Source organism: Sardina pilchardus, chromosome 2 (assembly GCF_963854185.1).
Source record: "Sardina pilchardus chromosome 2, fSarPil1.1, whole genome shotgun sequence".
Taxonomy (NCBI): Eukaryota; Metazoa; Chordata; class Actinopteri; order Clupeiformes; family Clupeidae; genus Sardina; species Sardina pilchardus.
Window position 1 is genome coordinate 28214483 of NC_084995.1, and position 19584 is coordinate 28234066.

At 45.3% G+C, this 19584-nt stretch overlaps 1 protein-coding gene across 3 annotated transcripts in view; it reads left to right on the forward strand.

Moving 5' to 3' along the window:
• Positions 1 to 18033, forward strand: part of abca1a (ATP-binding cassette, sub-family A (ABC1), member 1A) — a 30965-nt gene extending 12932 nt beyond the window's left edge. For 2 of the 3 annotated variants that reach the window (XM_062524449.1, XM_062524458.1), the window contains exons 10-48: positions 184 to 323; positions 810 to 926; positions 1633 to 1827; positions 2338 to 2543; positions 2877 to 3053; positions 3814 to 4036; positions 4287 to 4508; positions 4635 to 4839; positions 5074 to 5184; positions 5333 to 5507; positions 5627 to 5758; positions 5879 to 6018; positions 6108 to 6245; positions 6369 to 6589; positions 6823 to 6895; positions 7072 to 7274; positions 7566 to 7614; positions 7700 to 7813; positions 8042 to 8190; positions 8304 to 8428; positions 8552 to 8828; positions 8932 to 9059; positions 9163 to 9268; positions 9423 to 9497; positions 10298 to 10464; positions 10585 to 10762; positions 10918 to 11033; positions 11275 to 11419; positions 11600 to 11723; positions 12154 to 12283; positions 12624 to 12744; positions 12871 to 12933; positions 13055 to 13161; positions 13592 to 13733; positions 14217 to 14351; positions 14805 to 14908; positions 15295 to 15387; positions 15553 to 15796; positions 16080 to 18033. In XM_062524449.1, coding sequence (XP_062380433.1) covers positions 184 to 323; positions 810 to 926; positions 1633 to 1827; positions 2338 to 2543; positions 2877 to 3053; positions 3814 to 4036; positions 4287 to 4508; positions 4635 to 4839; positions 5074 to 5184; positions 5333 to 5507; positions 5627 to 5758; positions 5879 to 6018; positions 6108 to 6245; positions 6369 to 6589; positions 6823 to 6895; positions 7072 to 7274; positions 7566 to 7614; positions 7700 to 7813; positions 8042 to 8190; positions 8304 to 8428; positions 8552 to 8828; positions 8932 to 9059; positions 9163 to 9268; positions 9423 to 9497; positions 10298 to 10464; positions 10585 to 10762; positions 10918 to 11033; positions 11275 to 11419; positions 11600 to 11723; positions 12154 to 12283; positions 12624 to 12744; positions 12871 to 12933; positions 13055 to 13161; positions 13592 to 13733; positions 14217 to 14351; positions 14805 to 14908; positions 15295 to 15387; positions 15553 to 15796; positions 16080 to 16214 — 5705 coding nt within the window. In that variant the 3' untranslated portion in view covers positions 16215 to 18033. The remainder of the gene's footprint in view (positions 1 to 183; positions 324 to 809; positions 927 to 1632; positions 1828 to 2337; positions 2544 to 2876; positions 3054 to 3813; positions 4037 to 4286; positions 4509 to 4634; positions 4840 to 5073; positions 5185 to 5332; positions 5508 to 5626; positions 5759 to 5878; positions 6019 to 6107; positions 6246 to 6368; positions 6590 to 6822; positions 6896 to 7071; positions 7275 to 7565; positions 7615 to 7699; positions 7814 to 8041; positions 8191 to 8303; positions 8429 to 8551; positions 8829 to 8931; positions 9060 to 9162; positions 9269 to 9422; positions 9498 to 10297; positions 10465 to 10584; positions 10763 to 10917; positions 11034 to 11274; positions 11420 to 11599; positions 11724 to 12153; positions 12284 to 12623; positions 12745 to 12870; positions 12934 to 13054; positions 13162 to 13591; positions 13734 to 14216; positions 14352 to 14804; positions 14909 to 15294; positions 15388 to 15552; positions 15797 to 16079) is intronic. The other variant, XM_062524466.1, reaches the window with a different exon arrangement.
• Positions 18034 to 19584: the final 1551 nt, after the last annotated feature.

Here is a 19584-nt window from a genome sequence, read left to right on the forward strand (position 1 = left end):
ATCATCCACCATCAATCTGTTCATTCATCTCTCCTCTGTGTGAATGCCATTGAGCCATCCTTCTAGTGATCAGTCCCAGTCCATTATGTTGTATTTACTTTAGTTTATGTGTATAATCACAAACAAATTCTCCACATAGACTGAATGTTGTATTTGTTAATAATATTGTATCTCTTGCTCCAGCTCCGTACTGTAACAATATGATGAGGAATTTGGAGTCCAGTCCTATCTCTCGTATGATCTGGAAGGCCTTGAAGCCACTTCTGATGGGGAAGATCCTCTACACACCTGACACCCCGGCAACACAGAGGATTATACAGGAGGTAACAGACCAAACACTATCTCCAGACCAAACACTGTATATCTTCAGACCAAACACTATATGCCTTCAGACCAAACACTATACATCTTCAGACCAAACATTATATGTCTTCACACTAAACACTATACAGTATTTTCAGACCAAACACTGTATATCTTCAGACCAAACACTATATGTCTTCAGAGCAAACACTATCTTCACACCAAACACTATACTATATAAATCTTCACACCAAACACTATATGTCTTCAGACCAAACACCACACTATATATTTTCACATTAAACACGATGTCTTCACTAGAACAATAAGTGAGGAACAGCCTTGTGCTCTTGAGTGGCCGAATAGGAGAACAATGGCAGTTGTTTTTGCGTAAATTGGAGTTAGCAAATGGAGCCCAAATGCTGTCATAGAATAAGAATTTGGCGCATTTCCAGTTCTGATGTCAATATCTAATCAATGTGTGTGTGTGTGTGTGTGTGTGTCAGGTGAACAAGACGTTTCAGGAGATGGGGGTGCTGCGTGATTTGGGTGGTATGTGGGATGAGCTCAGACCAAAGCTATGGGACTTCATGGAAAACAGTGAGGAGATGGACCTGGTCCGGGTGAGTGACCAAACACACACACACACACACACACACACACACACACACGAGCACACACACACACGAGCACACACACACACACACACACACACACACACACACACATACGTACGTGCGCACACACACACAAAGAAAAACACACACACACACACACACACACACACACACACATATATGCACAAGCACACACACACACACACACACACACACACACACACAGAGAGAGCTCTGGCTCTGCATGGGCGCTGCGCTGCGCCATGCTGTCCCACTGTGGCCAGATGTGGTATTTACCCGAGTGGCTACGCTCACATGTCTCTCAATGTGCTCCCCGTCATGCGTCACCAGCGATGAATCAGTTCCTGCAGCGCTGCAAAATAGTCCTTCGCAGCCCTCCCAGACATATTGTTTATGACAGAGCGTCCTGTAGACAAACAGCTGGCACACGCTCATCATCCATATGATCCCAAACACACACGGACACCCTGTGACCTTGATAAACACAGACTTCAGAGATTTTGTTTTGATGCAAGCGGTTACATCATCAGCCTTTAGTTATGGAAATGAAAAGAGTTATCTGTGATTTGTGACACCTGATAAGCTTTTAATGTCCACGTTTCGCACGTTTGCTAAATGTATTAAAAAAACTGCTGTGAGGGTGAACGGCCCAGACTGAGTGGTGTTGTGCTGTTGGGTGTTGTTTTCTCAGACGCTCCTGCAGAACAACGCCAGCGCCCGGTTCTTTAACGCCAAGCTGAGTGGGACGGAGTACCGGGTGGAGGACATCGCCCGTTTCCTGTCCAAAGCCACGGAGGCCAAGCGGGCCCCAGGGAGCGCCTTCACGTGGCGAGAGGTCTTTAACGAGACGGACCAGGCTGTACTGACCATCTCCCGCTTTATGGAGGTTAGCCACAGACACCAAGCACCCAAGCACGTTGGGAAATAATTAACCCCACATCCACATCCACACCCCCACCCACATGCTAACACCCCAACCACACACACACACACACACACACACACACGCACACACACACATGCGGTGTTAGCATGAAATATAGGGGAAATGGGAAGGATGAGGGGAAATGTCCCAGGAACGTGTCATTTGGTTTTGAGGAACTGAGCATAGGACTGACGGAAACCATGGTCAGACTGAAACTTGTACGCATTTGTGCTCAGATTATGTTGCGAAATTCATTTTGTTATTTTTTATATAATTAATTCTAGCCACTTCTAGTTAATGTGCTCTACTATTTAAATGAAGCATAGAAACAGGAAAGATAACTTGTAAAGAATATACCAGTGTTACCAGTAATTTAAAGAAACATATATTTGAGTTATCACCATACTCAAAATGAAAAGAAACACAATGATGTGACATCATGAGATAAATGTTTGTTTGTTTGTTTTAAAGTGTGTAAACCTAGACAAGCTGGAGCCTGTTGCCAACGAGGAACGTCTGGTGAACAAGTCCATGCGCCTTTTAGATGACCGGAAGTTCTGGGCGGGAATCGTGTTCCCGGACATGCAGGCCAACACCTCAGACCTCCCACCCAACGTCAACTACAAGATCCGCATGGACATTGATAACGTCGAGCGCACTAACAAGATCAAAGACGGGTACGTCACAGGATGTCATTACACTCAAAACACAGATGAATCTGATATCATCTTGGACTCGTTATCATGTTGGATGCAGGCTTTATGTACTCTATCACATGTGTAAATGTACTTTAATATAGATAGATAGATAAATATCTATAGATTAAATAGAATATAGATAGATAGATAGATAGATAGATAGAAAGATACTTTATTGATCCCCAAGGGGAAATTCAAGGTTCCAGTATGGCAGCATTAACTGATTCATTCACTGTTGTCTTGTAATCAATGTCTTAGTAAGTCTTGGTGTCTGCACACACAGAACCCTCACGCTTTTTCCTCCCCCTGTAGGTATTGGGATCCTGGTCCCAGGGCGGACCCTTTCGAGGACTTGCGCTACATCTGGGGTGGCTTCTCCTACCTGCAGGACATCATTGAGAACAGCATCGTCCGAGCCCTGACCGGCAGCAAGGAGAAGACCGGCGTCTACATTCAGCAGATGCCCTACCCGTGCTATGTGGACGACATGTAAGAGCCATTCTGTCACAGGAAATAACTAACAATGTTTACTCACTGTAACCCAGACTGGCCCAGTTGTGATGATTATGTAAGAAATTAGACTAGATTAGATCAGATTGTTCTAGCTATTCTCATTTAGTTTGTGTCTCTGCTGTGGGTCTGCTTGAGTAAAATCAAATTAGATTTGATATACTGATAGACCGGTTGTTCTGTGGCCAAAATTACAGCGCAGCGAAATGAGACTTAGTACACAGAATCAGTTCCTGTTGACAGCAGGACCAAATATGTAACATATAGGTTAAAGGTCATCGGTTCTCTTAGTGCATTTCTCAGTGGAAGCTACCCTTGTAAAATGGGAAGCAATCTATAGCGACCATACAATCATGAACGTTAGGAGAGCAGAGATAAGATGTGTGTTATCATACTATGTCTATGGCTTTACTGCTTGCACAAATGTCAATACACTACCGCGGTTGTAGCTAGACTGAATGAGTCAATAAATCACCTCCGCAATCATAGTTTATTGCCCAGAGGGTTGCCACCAATTAGGATAGGGTTGTTGAGAGGCAGCCGTTATAAAGCTTCTGTCGGTCAGTAGGTCAAACCTCTACTACCCCAGGCATGCTCATTTAATGACACTGATAGATGGGCAAAGCAATTAGTTTGTTTGATTGCAAATATACATGAGTAAATAAGAGGCACACACTTTGAGTGCTTTCTGAGTCATGTGTTGATAACTGTATTGGTGTGCCTGGTGTCTGTGCCGTAGCTTTCTGCGGGTGATGAGTCGCTCCATGCCCCTGTTCATGACCCTGGCCTGGATGTACTCGGTGGCCATCATCATCAAGGGCGTGGTCTACGAGAAGGAGGCGCGGCTGAAGGAGACCATGAGGATCATGGGATTGAACAACGGCACACTGTGGCTCAGCTGGTTCATCAGCAGCCTCATCCCCCTGCTCATGAGTGCCGGCCTGCTCGTGCTCATCCTCAAGGTGCGTGTCCACGCCTGCAACGCCAAAATGGAGACAGCAACACACACACACACACACACTCACACTCTCTCTCTCTCTCTCTCTCTCTCACACACACACACACACACACACACACACACACACAGTGTAGGAATCAATCAGGTCAGGTCTTTATCTTATCAAGAGGACACAGGACACACACAGACACTCTCTCTCTCTCTCTCTCTTTGTATCCCTCACCACCCTCTCATTATCCATTTGTCACCTGCAGATGGGGAACCTCCTGCCGTACAGTGACCCGGGGGTGGTCTTCTTGTTCCTGGGCTCGTTTGCGGTGGTGACCATCATGCAGTGCTTCCTCATCAGCACGCTCTTCTCCCGTGCCAACCTGGCGGCGGCCTGCGGCGGCATCATCTACTTCACCCTCTACCTCCCCTACGTGCTCTGTGTGGCCTGGCAGGACTATGTGGGTTTTGGGGCCAAAGTCTTTGCGGTAAGAGTTGCCATGACCTGAATATTTTACAAAGTTCAACCAACAGCAGCCAAAACTGGCTTGTGTGTGCGTTACTGTTTGTAAATTCTGTCAATAATCGTTCTCTTCTCTTTCACCCACATGCAGAGCCTGCTCTCCCCTGTCGCCTTTGGGTTTGGCTGCGAGTACTTTGCGCTGTTCGAGGAGCAAGGGGTGGGCATCCAGTGGACCAACCTGCTGGCCAGCCCCATGGAGGAGGACCACTACAGCCTGACCACCTCCATCAGCCTCATGCTGTTCGACGCCTTCCTCTACGCTGTCATGACCTGGTACATTGAGGCAGTCTTCCCAGGTGAGACTGGTGGCCCCCTTTAACCACATGCTCTCTGGCATGTTTCCTATGTAAATTATGATGTAAGTAAATGATTTATAGGACCCCAGGAAGAATAGCTGGTCTGACCAGGCTAATGGGGATCCAAATAAAAAATCCAAATCCAAACATGCTCTCTGGATAACTGCTTGACCCTTGTAGTTCATTTGGGACTGATGTCTTTACTATGTGCCCCCCCCCCCCCCCCCCCCACAGGCCAGTTTGGCATCCCTAGGCCCTGGTATTTCCCATTCACCAAGACTTACTGGTGTGGAGAGGAGTGTGGAGGAACCTCAAGCTCTCCGGATAAGAAGAGCAATGCCGAAGGTAGATTTCATGTCATTACTTGATCATGTACAATGTGTTCACCTACACCATATCAATGGTTAAACTGTTTATTTTGGTCATCTGTTACAATGAGCAGATGAAAGTGGGCATTTGACAGTCTAGTAATATGCCTTATCTTGCTCTACAGCTGTGTGTATGGAGGAGGAGCCGGCCCACCTTGAGCGTGGAGTCTATATTGAGAATCTGGTCAAAGTGTACAGCCATGGCAAGAAACTGGCAGTGGATGACTTAACTCTGGGATTCTACGAAGGCCAGATCACATCGTTTTTGGGCCACAACGGAGCCGGAAAGACCACTACCATGTAAGTGAAGCTTAGCAAACATTGTCAAATAACATAACATGACATGACCTAGAAAACATGTCCTAGAAAAAAAGACTGTCACAACAATGTTGGTGAATTTGTGCTGTGGTGTTCTCCAGGTCCATCCTGACAGGCCTGTTCCCTCCGACATCAGGCACCGCCTACATCCTGGGTAGAGACATTCAAACCGAGCTGAGCACCATCCGTCAGAACCTTGGTGTCTGCCCACAGCACAACGTCTTATTCAGCATGTAAGCTCACCAATGCCCTGCTTAACCTGTTGCTATGGTGAACTGTAACCCCTAATCTGTCACCGATGACAACAGATGGAACACTGAATTGTTTTTGTTTTGCTCTGGCCCTCCCCCCAGGCTGACTGTAGAGGAGCACATCTGGTTCTATGCTAGTCTGAAGGGGCTTTCTGAGGAGAAGGTCAAGTCAGAAATGGAGCAGATCATCACTGACGTCGGCCTGCCGCACAAACGGAAGTCCCGCACCAGCCAACTCTCTGGTGAGTTTCCACTTCTCCTGAAATCCAGTATGGGACAGGCCTGATCTGTTTGTGTTCAAGCACTGACTAGGTGTTTTTTGCTCTTGCAGGAGGGATGCAGAGGAAGCTATCTGTGGCACTGGCCTTTGTAGGAGGATCTAAAGTGGTGATTTTGGATGAACCCACTGCTGGAGTTGACCCTTATGCCCGCAGAGGCATCTGGGACCTTCTGCTCAAGTACCGTCAAGGTAACCCTCTTGACCATATATTTGTAAACAAATATGAGGGAACCCTGGTAAACAAAAACATTTTGGTGTGATACGAATAGCAAATGTCAAAAGTGGTCAATATCATCTCTCGTCTTTCCTCAGGCCGCACCATCATCCTGTCCACCCATCACATGGACGAGGCCGACATCTTGGGCGACCGCATTGCCATCATCTCCCACGGCAAGCTGTGCTGCGTGGGCTCCTCCCTCTTCCTGAAGACCCAGCTGGGCACGGGCTACTACCTAACCCTGGTCAAGAGGGACTTTGAGCCCCTACTCAGCTCCTGCAGGAACTCCAGCAGCACTGTCTCCTACACCAAGAAGGTACAACATCCACCCTTTTTTGTCTACAGTTAATGCACCAAGCAGCAAGCTGTACAAGTGTACAAGTACAAACATGTTAAGGTTACTGACATAACCTTCACTTAAATCAATATTTAATCACAGAATTTAGTTGCCTGAGACTGCCAATATAATAAGCCACAGTATGGTTATTGATGTGTGTACTTGTTTTTATTTGTTCATGTTATAATTTTGATTGATCTATGTTTTAATAGGAGGATAGTGTCTCAGAAAGCAGCTCTGATGCTGGTTTAGGCAGTGACCATGAAAGTGAAACTACAACCATCGGTAAGCACTAAACACCCTTGCCACCCATCTTCTTTCTTAATAAATAGCATCCTGTTTCCATATCCCTGCTACCACAGTCCACAACCCTTCTATAAATATCCTTTAATCTGTCTATAACTCCCCTTTGTTTACTGGTCAAATCCCTGACCTGTCTTTTGTTCTCTCTCACGGTCCAGATGTCTCTCTGATCTCAAACGTGATCTTCAAGCATGTCCCATCTGCTCGGCTGGTGGAGGATCTGGGCCACGAGCTCACGTATGTCCTGCCCTACGAGTCCGCTAAGGCAGGGGCCTTTGTGGAGCTTTTCCATGAGATTGATGACCGCCTGACTGACCTGGGCATTTCCAGCTACGGCATCTCTGACACCACCCTGGAGGAGGTGAGAGGATAGAAACAAGACAAACTGCACACACAAAAACAGCTACTGCTACTGCTACTATTGCCTGGTCTTTCAGTGATTACCTTTTAGTCGTTCTGCGGGAATCCTCTTATCTAAACATAATTATGGTAGTGTCCAAATATATAGTACATTTCTATCACGTTTTGTTCTCCATAGGTATTGAGGGAATGGCTTTAATGTTTTTAGCATTCTGCTCCGCCAGCTGAAACAGGCTGAAACGTGCTTGTAGCGGTAGCCTAACTCTAACATGGCGCTTATGTAATTCATCAGATTTTCCTGAAAGTGGCCGAGGACAGTGGAGTTGATGCTGACCTTTCAGGTAAGCAGAATCTGCCCTAGTCAGACTAGCTCCTACACAGAAGATGGGTTTGTTTGTTTCTAAGTTGCTTTACTCTCTTTATCAGATGGTACCATTCCAACACGCAGAAACCGCAGGCATGCCTTTGGGGACCACCAGAGCTGCCTAAGGCCTTTCACCGAAGATGAATTTGACTTCAATGACTCAGAAGGTGATCCAGGTAGTTTTATTACCCATCATTTCCTCATCGATGGACAATCCTCCCCTAGTCTACGAACTCACTGCCATCCCACATGTTTTTGCAACAATGCTCAATTACTAGCCAATAACACCCATCTGTATTTTGGCAATATTTTCAACCTCAGTTGCTACATTTTCCCCATGAGTCAAGAGTTATTTTCAAAATGAGTGTCTCGCTGAATTCCCAATGGTTTGGCTTCTCCCTCAGAATCGCGTGAGACAGACTGGCTGGGTGGCGCAGACGGTAAAGGCTCATACCAGGTCAAGGGTTGGAGCCTGAAGAGGCAACAGTTTGTGGCCTTGCTTTGGAAAAGGTTCCTGTATGCTCAGCGCTCCAGAAAAGGATTCTTTGCTCAGGTGAGTTCCACTATTCTGATCATTCTGACCATCTAAAATCATAGGTTTCAGTATTGCCAGGGTGTATTTACAATTTGCTGAATCATTCTCTTGTGTTGACGCTTCATTTTCAGATTGTGTTGCCTGCTGTGTTTGTCTGCATCGCCCTGGTCTTCAGCCTCATTGTCCCACCGTTTGGAAAGTACCCCAGCCTGCAGCTAGAACCAAGCATGTATGAGGAACAGTTCAGCTTTGTGAGGTAAGCACACAACAAACAACCAACATTTTCCCTTGCGTTTTCAACTGGTTGTCTTCAACAAGTTGTTTCTTTATTTAACTTTACTGAATATTCTGAATGCTGATGATTTCCCTGCCATTACAGCAATGACGCCCCTGAAGACACACACACCAACGAGCTCCTGGGTGCCCTGACCGACCGCTTTGGACTTGGACTGCATTGCCCTGAAGGAGACCCTTCGTGTGAGACGCCTGATAAGGATTGGCTTGTCCCCGAGATTCCCGTCTCTGTGAGCGACTTGTTCTTGAATGGGAACTGGTCCATGGAAAACCCGTCGCCCTTGTGCGAGTGCAGCTGTGAGGGCCGCAAGAAGATGCTTCCGGAATGTCCCCCTGGAGCGGGTGGTCTCCCACCCCCACAGGTAGCTGGTTGCTTCCGCCGAGAGTCAAGGGTGTGAAGAGGGCAAGCGCACAGTTTTGTTTGAGTTCTCACAGGGTTTCTCTTTCAATTTTCTCTGCATTTAGATTAAAGTCAGCGACGTAGACACTCTGCAGAATCTGAGTGGAAGAAACATCTCAGACTACCTCGTGAAAACCTACGCTCAGATCATTGGAAAAAGCCTGAAGAATAAACTCTGGGTGAATGAATTCAGGTAAAAACAACTCACCATTGATGTTTACACATCGCTTAAAAAAGAAATTACATTTCTGATATTTCATCTTATAACATAAACGGTGTGTGTATTTCACTCCCAGGTATGGAGGATTCTCTCTGGGTGCCAGGAGTTCTCAGGCCATGCCTCCTCCAGATGAGATCCATGATGCCATCACTCACCTCAAGAGACGCTTCAGCCTGGGAAGGGTGAGGACCACTCCTATCTCAAGACTTTGTGTCTCTCTTAGCCTTATGCCTTTGACATGTGTTGGTTAAGGAGGTACAGGGATGCTGTCTTATGTTTTAAGTTATCTGTACTGGAGGCTGTGGAGACTTGAACGTGCATCCTCTGTCTCCTCAGGGAACTGCGTCTGACCGCTTCCTTGGTAGCCTCTCTAACTTCATCCAAGGTCTGGACACCAAGAACAATGTTAAGGTAGGTACACACACACAGCCCCCAGAGTTTAGTGTACTGCTGTGTCGAATAAGGGACAGAAGACACCTATTTGTGTGCTAGCCAATTCTTTGTTCATTGGATTAACAAGATGGTATAGTAGAACTGGGTTAATATCTTCTGTGTTGTGTTGCGTAATGAGGTATTATGGGCACAGGGTGATGGCGTTATTCCAGCTCCTACAAAGTTCACTTTTTACATCATCAGGCAAACGCTGAATACGCTTAGTATAACGAACGGGACAAAAATGGCTGAGTGTAAAACAACAGATGCATGGGAGAGATGTTCTTGGAACACATTAACTGAATTTCCAGGGTATTCATTCAGGAACGTCCATCTTAATAAGACAATGAAAACTCAAAGGTCTATTAGTTTGCTGATGTATTCTCAGAATTGCTGGGGAGAGGTGGCTATGAAACGATTCATTTGTGAGTGCTGGCTGAAACCCTGCAGTCATGTGTAAATGTGCCACAGTAGAACATTTTGTCCTGACAGTGGGCAGTTTTAACTTCCTGTTATTGTAGAGAGCGGAAAAAGGGTCTTGAGCTGAGCTGAGCACGTGCGGTAGTTTCTGTTCCTCTTGTGGGAAACCTCAGGGCCCCATATCAAACACTGTCTCCTTCCTACTGCGGACAACATGCTTTTCTCATAGCAGGTTTAGCAACCATCCAGCAATATATTGAAAATGAGTTGCCGCATAAGGCGCCATATTCGTTTGCTAATCCTTATACATGTTGAATATCTGTCCTCTATAATGTATTTGTTATTCTATCCCTTAACAGATTTGGTTTAACAACAAAGGCTGGCACAGCATTGGGTCGTTTTTGAATGTGATGAACAATGCCATTCTGCAGTCCAGTCTGAAAGGAGAGGACCGTGCCAAATATGGCATCAATGCCTTCAACCATCCACTCAACCTCACTAAGGAGCAGCTCTCACAGGTGGCACTGTAAGTGGGCATTACCAACGGGCATGCTGGCTCTTTGGAAGTCAAAACTGTTGCAAGGCCTCTTACGACCTGCATAGACACCCTAAACCCTTTTAATCATACCCTTTTGTCGCCTCGCAGGATGACCACTTCAGTGGACGTGCTGGTGTCCATCTGTGTGATCTTCGCCATGTCCTTTGTCCCGGCCAGCTTTGTGGTCTTCCTCATTCAAGAGCGTGTCAGCAAGGCCAAACACATGCAGTTCATCAGTGGTGTGCAGCCATTCCTCTACTGGCTGGCCAACTACGTCTGGGATATGGTACGTTTGTTGTTCTGCACCTTCACAGGGCTGTAGCTCCTAACAGCAGAGCAGAAATCCATGTAACCTCCACTAATCTCTTCTTGCTTATGGTGCAGCCATTTGTGAGGAGATGAAAGCGTTCAAGTTGGATAATTTTATGTTTCTTTTTTTAGTGCAACTACATCGTCCCTGCAACCCTCGTCATCATCATCTTCGTGTGCTTCCAACAAGAGGCGTATGTGTCCTCCACCAACCTGCCTGTGCTGGCTCTGCTGCTACTCCTCTATGGGTGAGCTTCCTGTCACTGAGCCCTGCAGACTTATCGTTAATCACATGATTCTAAGAGATTCTCAGGAGGTTTACATAACCGTGGTGGTATATCTAATGTTGCGTAATAAAGCATTAGGTTAATAATACTTAAGAACTTATGTCATGTTAGGGAAGTACTTCTCCCTATTGCTTAAGAGGTAACATTGTTGTTGTTGTTTTTTTAATCACACCTCTGCCTGTGTGTGTTTGTGGGAGTGTAGGTGGTCCATCACACCCTTGATGTACCCAGCCTCGTTCTTCTTCAAGATCCCCAGCACAGCCTATGTAGTCCTCACTAGTGTCAACATCCTTATTGGGATCAATGGGAGCGTCTCCACCTTTGTGCTGGAGCTGTTTGGCAGCAATGTAAGTCAAGTCTTCTAGGCCAGCTCTGCTGCACAACATATCTGGAGTCTGCCAATGAGTCCATGCCTGGTTGTGTCTGTATTTCATAATCCAGAGATGACTCCACAGCTTTTCTAAACTGTGGCCATATGAGATTAGGACTGCTTGAATACATGCCTGATGTTTGTGTTGCTTTCACAGGAGATTGGTGGCATCAACGACATCCTGAAGAACGTGTTCCTCATCTTCCCTCACTTCTGTCTTGGTCGTGGCCTCATCGACATGGTGAAGAACCAAGCCATGGCAGACGCCCTGGAAAGATTTGGTGAGGAACCATTCATTGCTAATTTACTAATGTCGCAAGGATTTATGAGGTACAGTGTGTCCCTTGACAAATCCACATTATCCCACGCGCCCCTTGACAAATCGTTAATTTTCAAACTTTTCCTGGCCAAGGCCCAATACATACTCAAGTGTAGCACTGTACCAGTTTATTGCTCTCTTCACTTGGTGCTCTCATGCAGTAAAGCCGTGCTAACGTCTATGCTAAGCTCACGCTATGCTCTTGCTAACGTCTATGCTAAGCTCACGCTATGCTCTTGCTCACGCTATGCTAAGCTCACGCTATGCTCTTGCTCATGCATGAAGGATTAGAGTGCACAGGGGAAGGTGGTGAAATACCCACTGGTTGCTGGTACCTGAGGTGCTGCTGGTCACATGGCACTGAGGTTAACGTGTCACTTTTATGTTGTCAGGAGAGAACCGGTTCCGCTCGCCGCTGGCCTGGGACATGGTGGGCAAGAACCTGTTCGCCATGGCTGTGGAGGGGGTGGTCTTCTTCACCATCACCGTGCTCATCCAGTACCGCTTCTGCATCAAGGCCAGGTAAACAAACAAACAAATAAACGAACAAACTAGAAAAGCATTCCGTGAGCACAGACCTCCGCCAAGCGAAAACATAACCACCTCCTGGATCCAGACAGTTATATGGATCACTCCCAAAATGTAATTGTTTCTTCCTTGGGTCATTTAAGACCTTCCCTGAAATGTTCATCGAAATTCATCCATAACAGTTTGAGTTATTTTGCGAACAAACAAACTCCTTGGCGGAGGTAACAAATACAGAGCAAGAAACAACAACACATATTACTGTGCATTCATGCTTATGATCTCAGCAGTCACCAAACTGTTGTTTCACAATGCTCCATGTGCTTGACCTCTCCAGGCCCATCAAAACTCACCTGAAGCCCATTGGGGACGAGGACGAGGACGTGGCCAGAGAGAGGCAGAGGATCCTGACCGGAGCAGGCCAGCCCGACATCCTGGAGCTCAAGCAGCTCACCAAGGTGAGCTGGGCAATTAGAGAAGAGAGACCAAGTCAGAAATGTGTGAATTTTGCAGTGAGCACCTGGAATAGGGACCATGTTGAATCATCATGTTGAATTAACATGATGAATGTTGGGTGTCTACAGGTTTACAAGAGCAAGCAGAAGCCAGCAGTTGACCGCCTGTGTGTGGGCATCCCTCCAGGAGAGGTAAGACATAGTCAGCAGTCCCACAGCCACTCACTGCCACTTACTCACAAGTCACACACACACACACACACACACACGCACACGTGACATTCTGACATTGTGTTTTTGTTAACTCTTGAAGTGCTTTGGCCTACTGGGTGTGAATGGAGCTGGGAAGACGAGCACCTTCAAGATGCTGACCGGGGACTCAGTGGTCACCAGTGGGGAAGCCTATCTTGCTGGGAAAAGGTGAGCACACAAAGATCAATATCTGTTATATTTGAAAGGGTCTCTAAGGAACGTCAATTCTGTTGACGTTTCAAACAAAACAGAGAGCAAGCTCGCCCCTCCCTCCTGTGCAATTGAAACTGACATGAACGTGCATCTCGTCGTCGGTGATTGGCTGGAACAGTTTCTGGCTGTTTTCGTTGCAGTTTTTGGAGCCTGGGCTGTTCACAGAGACTGTGGACAATGTTGCAATGTATTTAGGGAGCAGGCAGCGAGCAGATTGTGAGGAGATGTTTGCTGAATGTGACATAAAAAGTTTTAGTTTAGAACCTGCGTAACATGAGCACCTTTGACATCCAGCGCAGATGACATACTTATTCTCCTAGTAGTCTTGCTGGCGTGGGACCAATATGCAGTGATAACAGCATGTGTTTGTGTGTGTTTATTTTAGTGTGCTCACGGAGATCGATGAGGTTCATCAGAACATGGGTTACTGCCCTCAGTTCGATGCCATTAATGACCTGCTGACTGGCAGAGAACACCTGGAATTCTATGCCATTCTGCGAGGAGTACCTGAGAAGGAAGTGTGTGAGGTAAGTGGTTTTTTTTTTTAATCTCTTCCTAGATGCTCAAAAACTGTATTTGCTTCCAGTCTATTCACCCTGCCCATGCCACACCATATCTATCTCATTTAAGACTTTCTTTTACTGGCTATATTAGAGTGTGTTTTTAGTATTCGATTTATATAGTTATATAGTTATTATTACAAGTAGTTTCCGTTATTTTTTTTACCATTTTGTATTTTAGATTATGTATATCAATTCTATTCTTGTACTGGTAACCACATGCATACATATTTGTATGCTACATAAATCTGACAGATATATCATCTATCTATCTATCATCTCACAATTGTATTTTTCACATTTATAGTGTATCTGTATGTGTCCTACAGTATGAGCTACTGGATGCCTAAATATTCCTCACCACAAATAATGTGAAGTGTGCTGTTGAGTGCATGTTCTCTCTCTAACTCTCAACCCTCTCTCCCTCTTGCTCTCTCTCTGGGCTTGCAGGTGGCAGACTGGGGGATCCGTAAACTGGGTCTGGTGAAGTACATGGACAAAGCAGCAGGAAGCTACAGTGGAGGAAACATGCGCAAACTCTCCACCGCCATGGCTCTGATCGGAGGTCCGCCCGTCGTCTTCCTGGTGAGCTCCCTCATGCTACAGCATAGTCTCTGCTATCATAGTATATTGTGGTAGGATCTGTTAAAGAAATGCTGCTGGGCCAGGTGAACTGCAGTAGAACTGTGCTTCTACTAGCTTTGTTGACCTCCTGACCATTATGTAACCGCTAATCGCCTCAAATCGCAGCATTCCCCAACAAGGGAAAGCTATTACAGAGCTTGTTTTTGTTTGGATGGGGCCACTTTTTGCTCCAGATACAGAGGGCATTAGTTGGTGGGTAGCTGGGTCATTCTAAAGCACATAAAGCTCAGTGCAGGGGCTGTGGAGAGCAGTGCTTGTAGCTGTTGTGTGTCGGACGGTCAACCATGGCTCTCGGTGGAGTAGTGACTCTGTTCCCTCTCTTTGCCGTGTTCTGCCTGTGCTTCCTGCTCAACCTGTGGGCCACGGTTAACCTGGCTGTGCTCTATGTGACAGGACGAACCCACGACTGGTATGGACCCCAAGGCCCGGCGGGCTCTTTGGAACTGCATCCTCAGCATCATTAAAGAGGGACGCTCCGTGGTGCTCACCTCCCACAGGTAATCCACGCCGGCTCGAACTGGCCCTCTTATATATGTGATCAGTAATTTATATGTGATCAGTGTCTCATATCTGATCAGTGACTTATATGTGATCAGTGTCTTATATGTGATCAGTGACTTATATATGATCAGTGTCTTCAGGAAAATGCATAGCAACGGCTGCATGCACTGAGAACGAGAGAGAAAAAGAAAGATAGTTGTTGCATACATGGTCAGCAGACAGCAGTCACCAAAGTTTCTTATTCATATCATGCATATTCTCCATGTCTTGTGAGGTATAATCAGCAGTGAAGAGGGAGGCGAGATCTCGTCAGCGGTTTTTACCAGAAAATACAGGTTGGATGAAGTCTCTGAAATGTCTCTCTCTCCTTTGTTTGTTTCAGTATGGAGGAGTGTGAAGCCCTGTGTACACGCATGGCCATTATGGTCAACGGAAGATTCCGGTGCTTGGGAAGCGTGCAGCACTTAAAAAACAGGTAGGAAGCAAGACCTCGTATTAAAGTGCTGAAAATAGAATCTCTGGGCAGCTGCCCGTAACCAGTGTTTTAATAGGCAAACACACCATGTGTGCTGCTGTCAGAGGTGAAATGTAGACCTTATTCTCACTGCGGCTGTGTGCTGTGTGCTGTGCGTGTGTGTAGGTTTGGAGATGGGTACACCATCATCCTGAGGGTGGCGGGTCCTACCCCTGACCTGAGTGCGGTGATGGAGTTCATCGAGCGCGAGCTGCCGGGCAGCACCCTGAAGGAGAGGCACCGGAACATGCTGCAGTACCAGCTGTCCTCCGCGCGCACCTCCCTCGCACGCATCTTCAGTCTGCTCTCCAACCACAAGGAGGCGCTGCGCATCGAGGACTACTCCGTCTCGCAGACAACACTAGACCAAGTAAGAGTCTCCGCCTGACCCGATCGTGGCCTTATTTCTGTTTTTTTTTTTTTTTTTTTTAAATGTCATTCTTGGAATATTTTATAGTTCATAGATCTGGAATTCTCTGAATTGTAACTCTCTTTCCAAACACGTTCTGTGTTTGAAGTACGTCGAGTATTTAAGCCGAGCAAATATTTCTGTCGCAATGTAGAGATAAAAAAGGCTGCTTCCATCGATAAATGGACTGTTTACATTTCTTGGTCTCTTGTAACTGACAACAAACCGTGCGTTTGCTCTGTAGGTATTTGTGAACTTTGCCAAGGACCAAAGTGACGAGGACCACTCAAAAGACATTTCCAAGAAGGATGCCGTGGTGGACCTCTCCCAGCTCAGCGCCTTCCTGGAGGACGACAAAGCCAAGGAGAGCTTTGTGTGACGGACCCACCACTCTCCCTTCTGCCAGGCACTCTAGTGTCACGTTTTTTCTAAAAACTTTTGCTTTTCCGTTTTTTTTGTCGTTTTTTTTCCCCATTGATTTTCAGTCACGTGTGCAGACTGAACTAAACTGAACTTGAAGCACCGTGCTGAAACACAACTCAATGCAAATCAATGCAAGCGAAGAGAATGAAGAGATGCCCACTAGTGTTGTGGAGCGAGGACGAGCCTGGTGCCCCTCGCCGGGCTGGCACCACAGGGATCAGACGGGAAGTCACGTGGGCCAGCACTTCGCCAGTAAGGTCCTGATCATGGAGGAGGGCTTTGGCTCAAATGATCATTGGTTTTGGTGACGTGTATACTAGTTTCAATCAGCCACTGCCAACAACCAACTATGTGATTCAGGGTTAAGTCTCATCTTTGTACCAAGTTACTGACTTTGACTTTCAAAATATATATATATATATATATACAGTAACAATCCCAGCAGCAGACTATTGATAATATTTTACAATCTTTTTTAAAGTAAAAAATTGTAACATGAATGTCTCAATATTGTTGTCAGTTGATGTCACGTGCAGTACCAGAAAAAGTAGAGTGAGGATCTAACACTCCGATGAGCGAGGGCATTGGAAGAGCAAACTTTTACTGGATTTTGACGTAGAGAAAAGACAAGACAATGCACCCTTTCATGACTGAACTAGCCAATCTGTTGCTGGACATATGGTGCTCATTTAGATAGTAGGCTATTTAAAGCACACATTTTTTCCACAATCATTTTAAGTGATGTTTCTGTCAGTTGCGACAGATACATGAGAAGGTAGGTCTGCTCGTGCTTGATTGGCTAGATGGAGTTTTTTTTAAAACTATATTGCATGCTTTCTGTTGGCCACATATTTGCCCATATATGTGCAACAAAGCATGTGCATTGTTCTGTTTTAAGGAGAGGAAAGATGTCATAGCAATCGCAATATTTTTTTCTCGAGTCTCAAATGCCTGTAATCTTTGATGCTCTTCTGACTTTGTCAGAATTTCTTGATTTGATTCTCATCTTAGAAGAATTAAAAAAAAAGAAACAAATGGATACAAGACAGGAGATGTAAGGCTGTGTCAGTGTTGTAAATCTAACAGTAACAGTTTAGTGCCAAAATCATTAAACATGGTGAGCCAGGAGACTTCTGTTGGCATCCTCTCAAGGTGATCAAACAATGGTTTTGGTGTGACATCTCCTATACTATTGTAATTGGTGTGAACTTGTGCTTTTCTATCGTGCAGTACTGTAAGACATGTTCCAGGTGGAGCAGACGGCGATGGTTTTTGTTTGATGTGAGTTTTTGCTCATGCTCTGTGACTGCTTTTCCAACTGAACCATGTTACTAGTCACGCCTACTGATTTCCCTTTGGCACCACAGACCACAGTGAATGTGCCCCAAAGTGACCAAAAACTCAAGTCAAGTGCCACCAACTGTTGGGTTCCACAGATCCACTGAAATGTGTCCAAATTCATGCGCTACAGCAGATTAATTACGACATCAAATCATTTGTTCACCAGTCACTGTGTGGGGAGATACAAAGAGAGAGATCAAGAGAGAGTGAGTGTCATTGGTCCAATTTTTTAAGCACTTTAATGTCAGTCTTTGTTGCCATGGTTTTGCTCTCAAACAGGATTCTTTTGTCCTAGGGTTTTTATGAAAATCAAGTGATCCACTTTGGTCAATATTTCTTGTGTATTATATGTTTACATTTTAAGTATTAAACATTTTATGTATATCATTTGTCTTTTCTGTATGTATTCACAAAAATAAAAGGTTGAATTTTCATTCCTTGTTTACATCATTTTTCTTTAGGCTTATGCTTGTTCAACCTTGAAAGATTGAGCTTAGTATGGTGATAGCCAGACTACTTATAAATACCTCTGGGTCTCACACTTTCATGCACTTTGAGGAATGACTGAGGAAAAAAGTCTTGAATTTGACTTGAATTCATGGCTGGTCAACACAACAGACGCTCATCAGAGGAGTGCAGTGGGCGATTGGGGATGTCTGGCTCCAAACCCAGAGTACCAATTTACAGCTTGACAACGCAACGCTAGGGAAACTGATAAAGGGAGTGCAGAGATGAGAGGATCTGAGTTAAGTGAAGAAACTTGGTTAAAGAGAATTGGCAGGAAAATACTGACTTGCACAATAATCCACTCTTGAGCCATTGTGAACTGTATGTGAAAGTTGTACCACAGATTAACAAAATACCAATTGCAAAAAGCGGATGTGCAGATTGGCCATTATTTCTCAGAAAGTAGGCACTCTTCTCTCACACCCACATCTTCTCTCTCCACCCTTCCTCTCCTGTAGCATTTGATTGAGCAAGAATTGCTGAACTGCGAGGTAACACATCATGAGAGTGATCATGATAATAGTGCAATAATGATGTAATATCATGTAGGTCTGTAGCAATCTGAAGAGTTGAGGGCAGTACGTTAGATGTTGCTTGAGAGTAGATGTTTCTTGGTTGTCCACAATGATGTAAGGCCTGTCCTGCTCCCCATGTTCTACCCAACTGTCCTCCATTCACAAAGCCCAGCCACCCTGGAGCATTAACAAGATATTGATTAAAATTAACAGAAATTATGACTGTTGCGCAGCGATGTGACGACACGCAACCATTGTTTTTTTCCCCTCTGACCTACTAGATACTTCCCTATCAGAAATCTTAGATCATCTGACCTATTTCTGCTGATTGTTCCCAAAACCAAACCACATCTGGCCATAGGTCACAGCCCAGCCTATTAGAAAAAAATTGAAAAAGGTTGGCAGGAACTGTGGAAATGAATAAGCAGTTTACGGTCTATCTAATCTATGCTACTCCCATAAAAGGTCAACTGTCGGCATAACTTAGCGGAGTGATTTCTATGCTCCATGCATTCTTACTTGCTGGTTCATCAGGCTGCACATCCTCTCTGGTCTCAGCCTCCTCCTTGTTTACCCTCTCACTGACCGGTCCATCCTAGTTCACTGATGACCTCTGCTCCTCCATCAGGTGGTCAAGAGCCCAGTCAGCTGGGACATGGTAGCAGGAGCCAGAACAAACAACAACAACAACAACATTTGAATCAAACAGGCAGGACATAATAATAATAATAATAATAATAATACATTTTATTTATATTGCGCTTTACATCAAATAAATGATCTCAAAGTGCTACAATGCATACACACACACAAAGGATAAACGTAACACCATAGAGGAAGTTAAAAGTAGCATAAAATTAAGCTAAAACAGATAAAAGTATTTATTTAAAAGCTTTTTAAAAAAGATGTGTTTTTAGGCCTTTCTTAACCCCTTCAGACCCGCATTTTTTCTGTTGGGCAAAA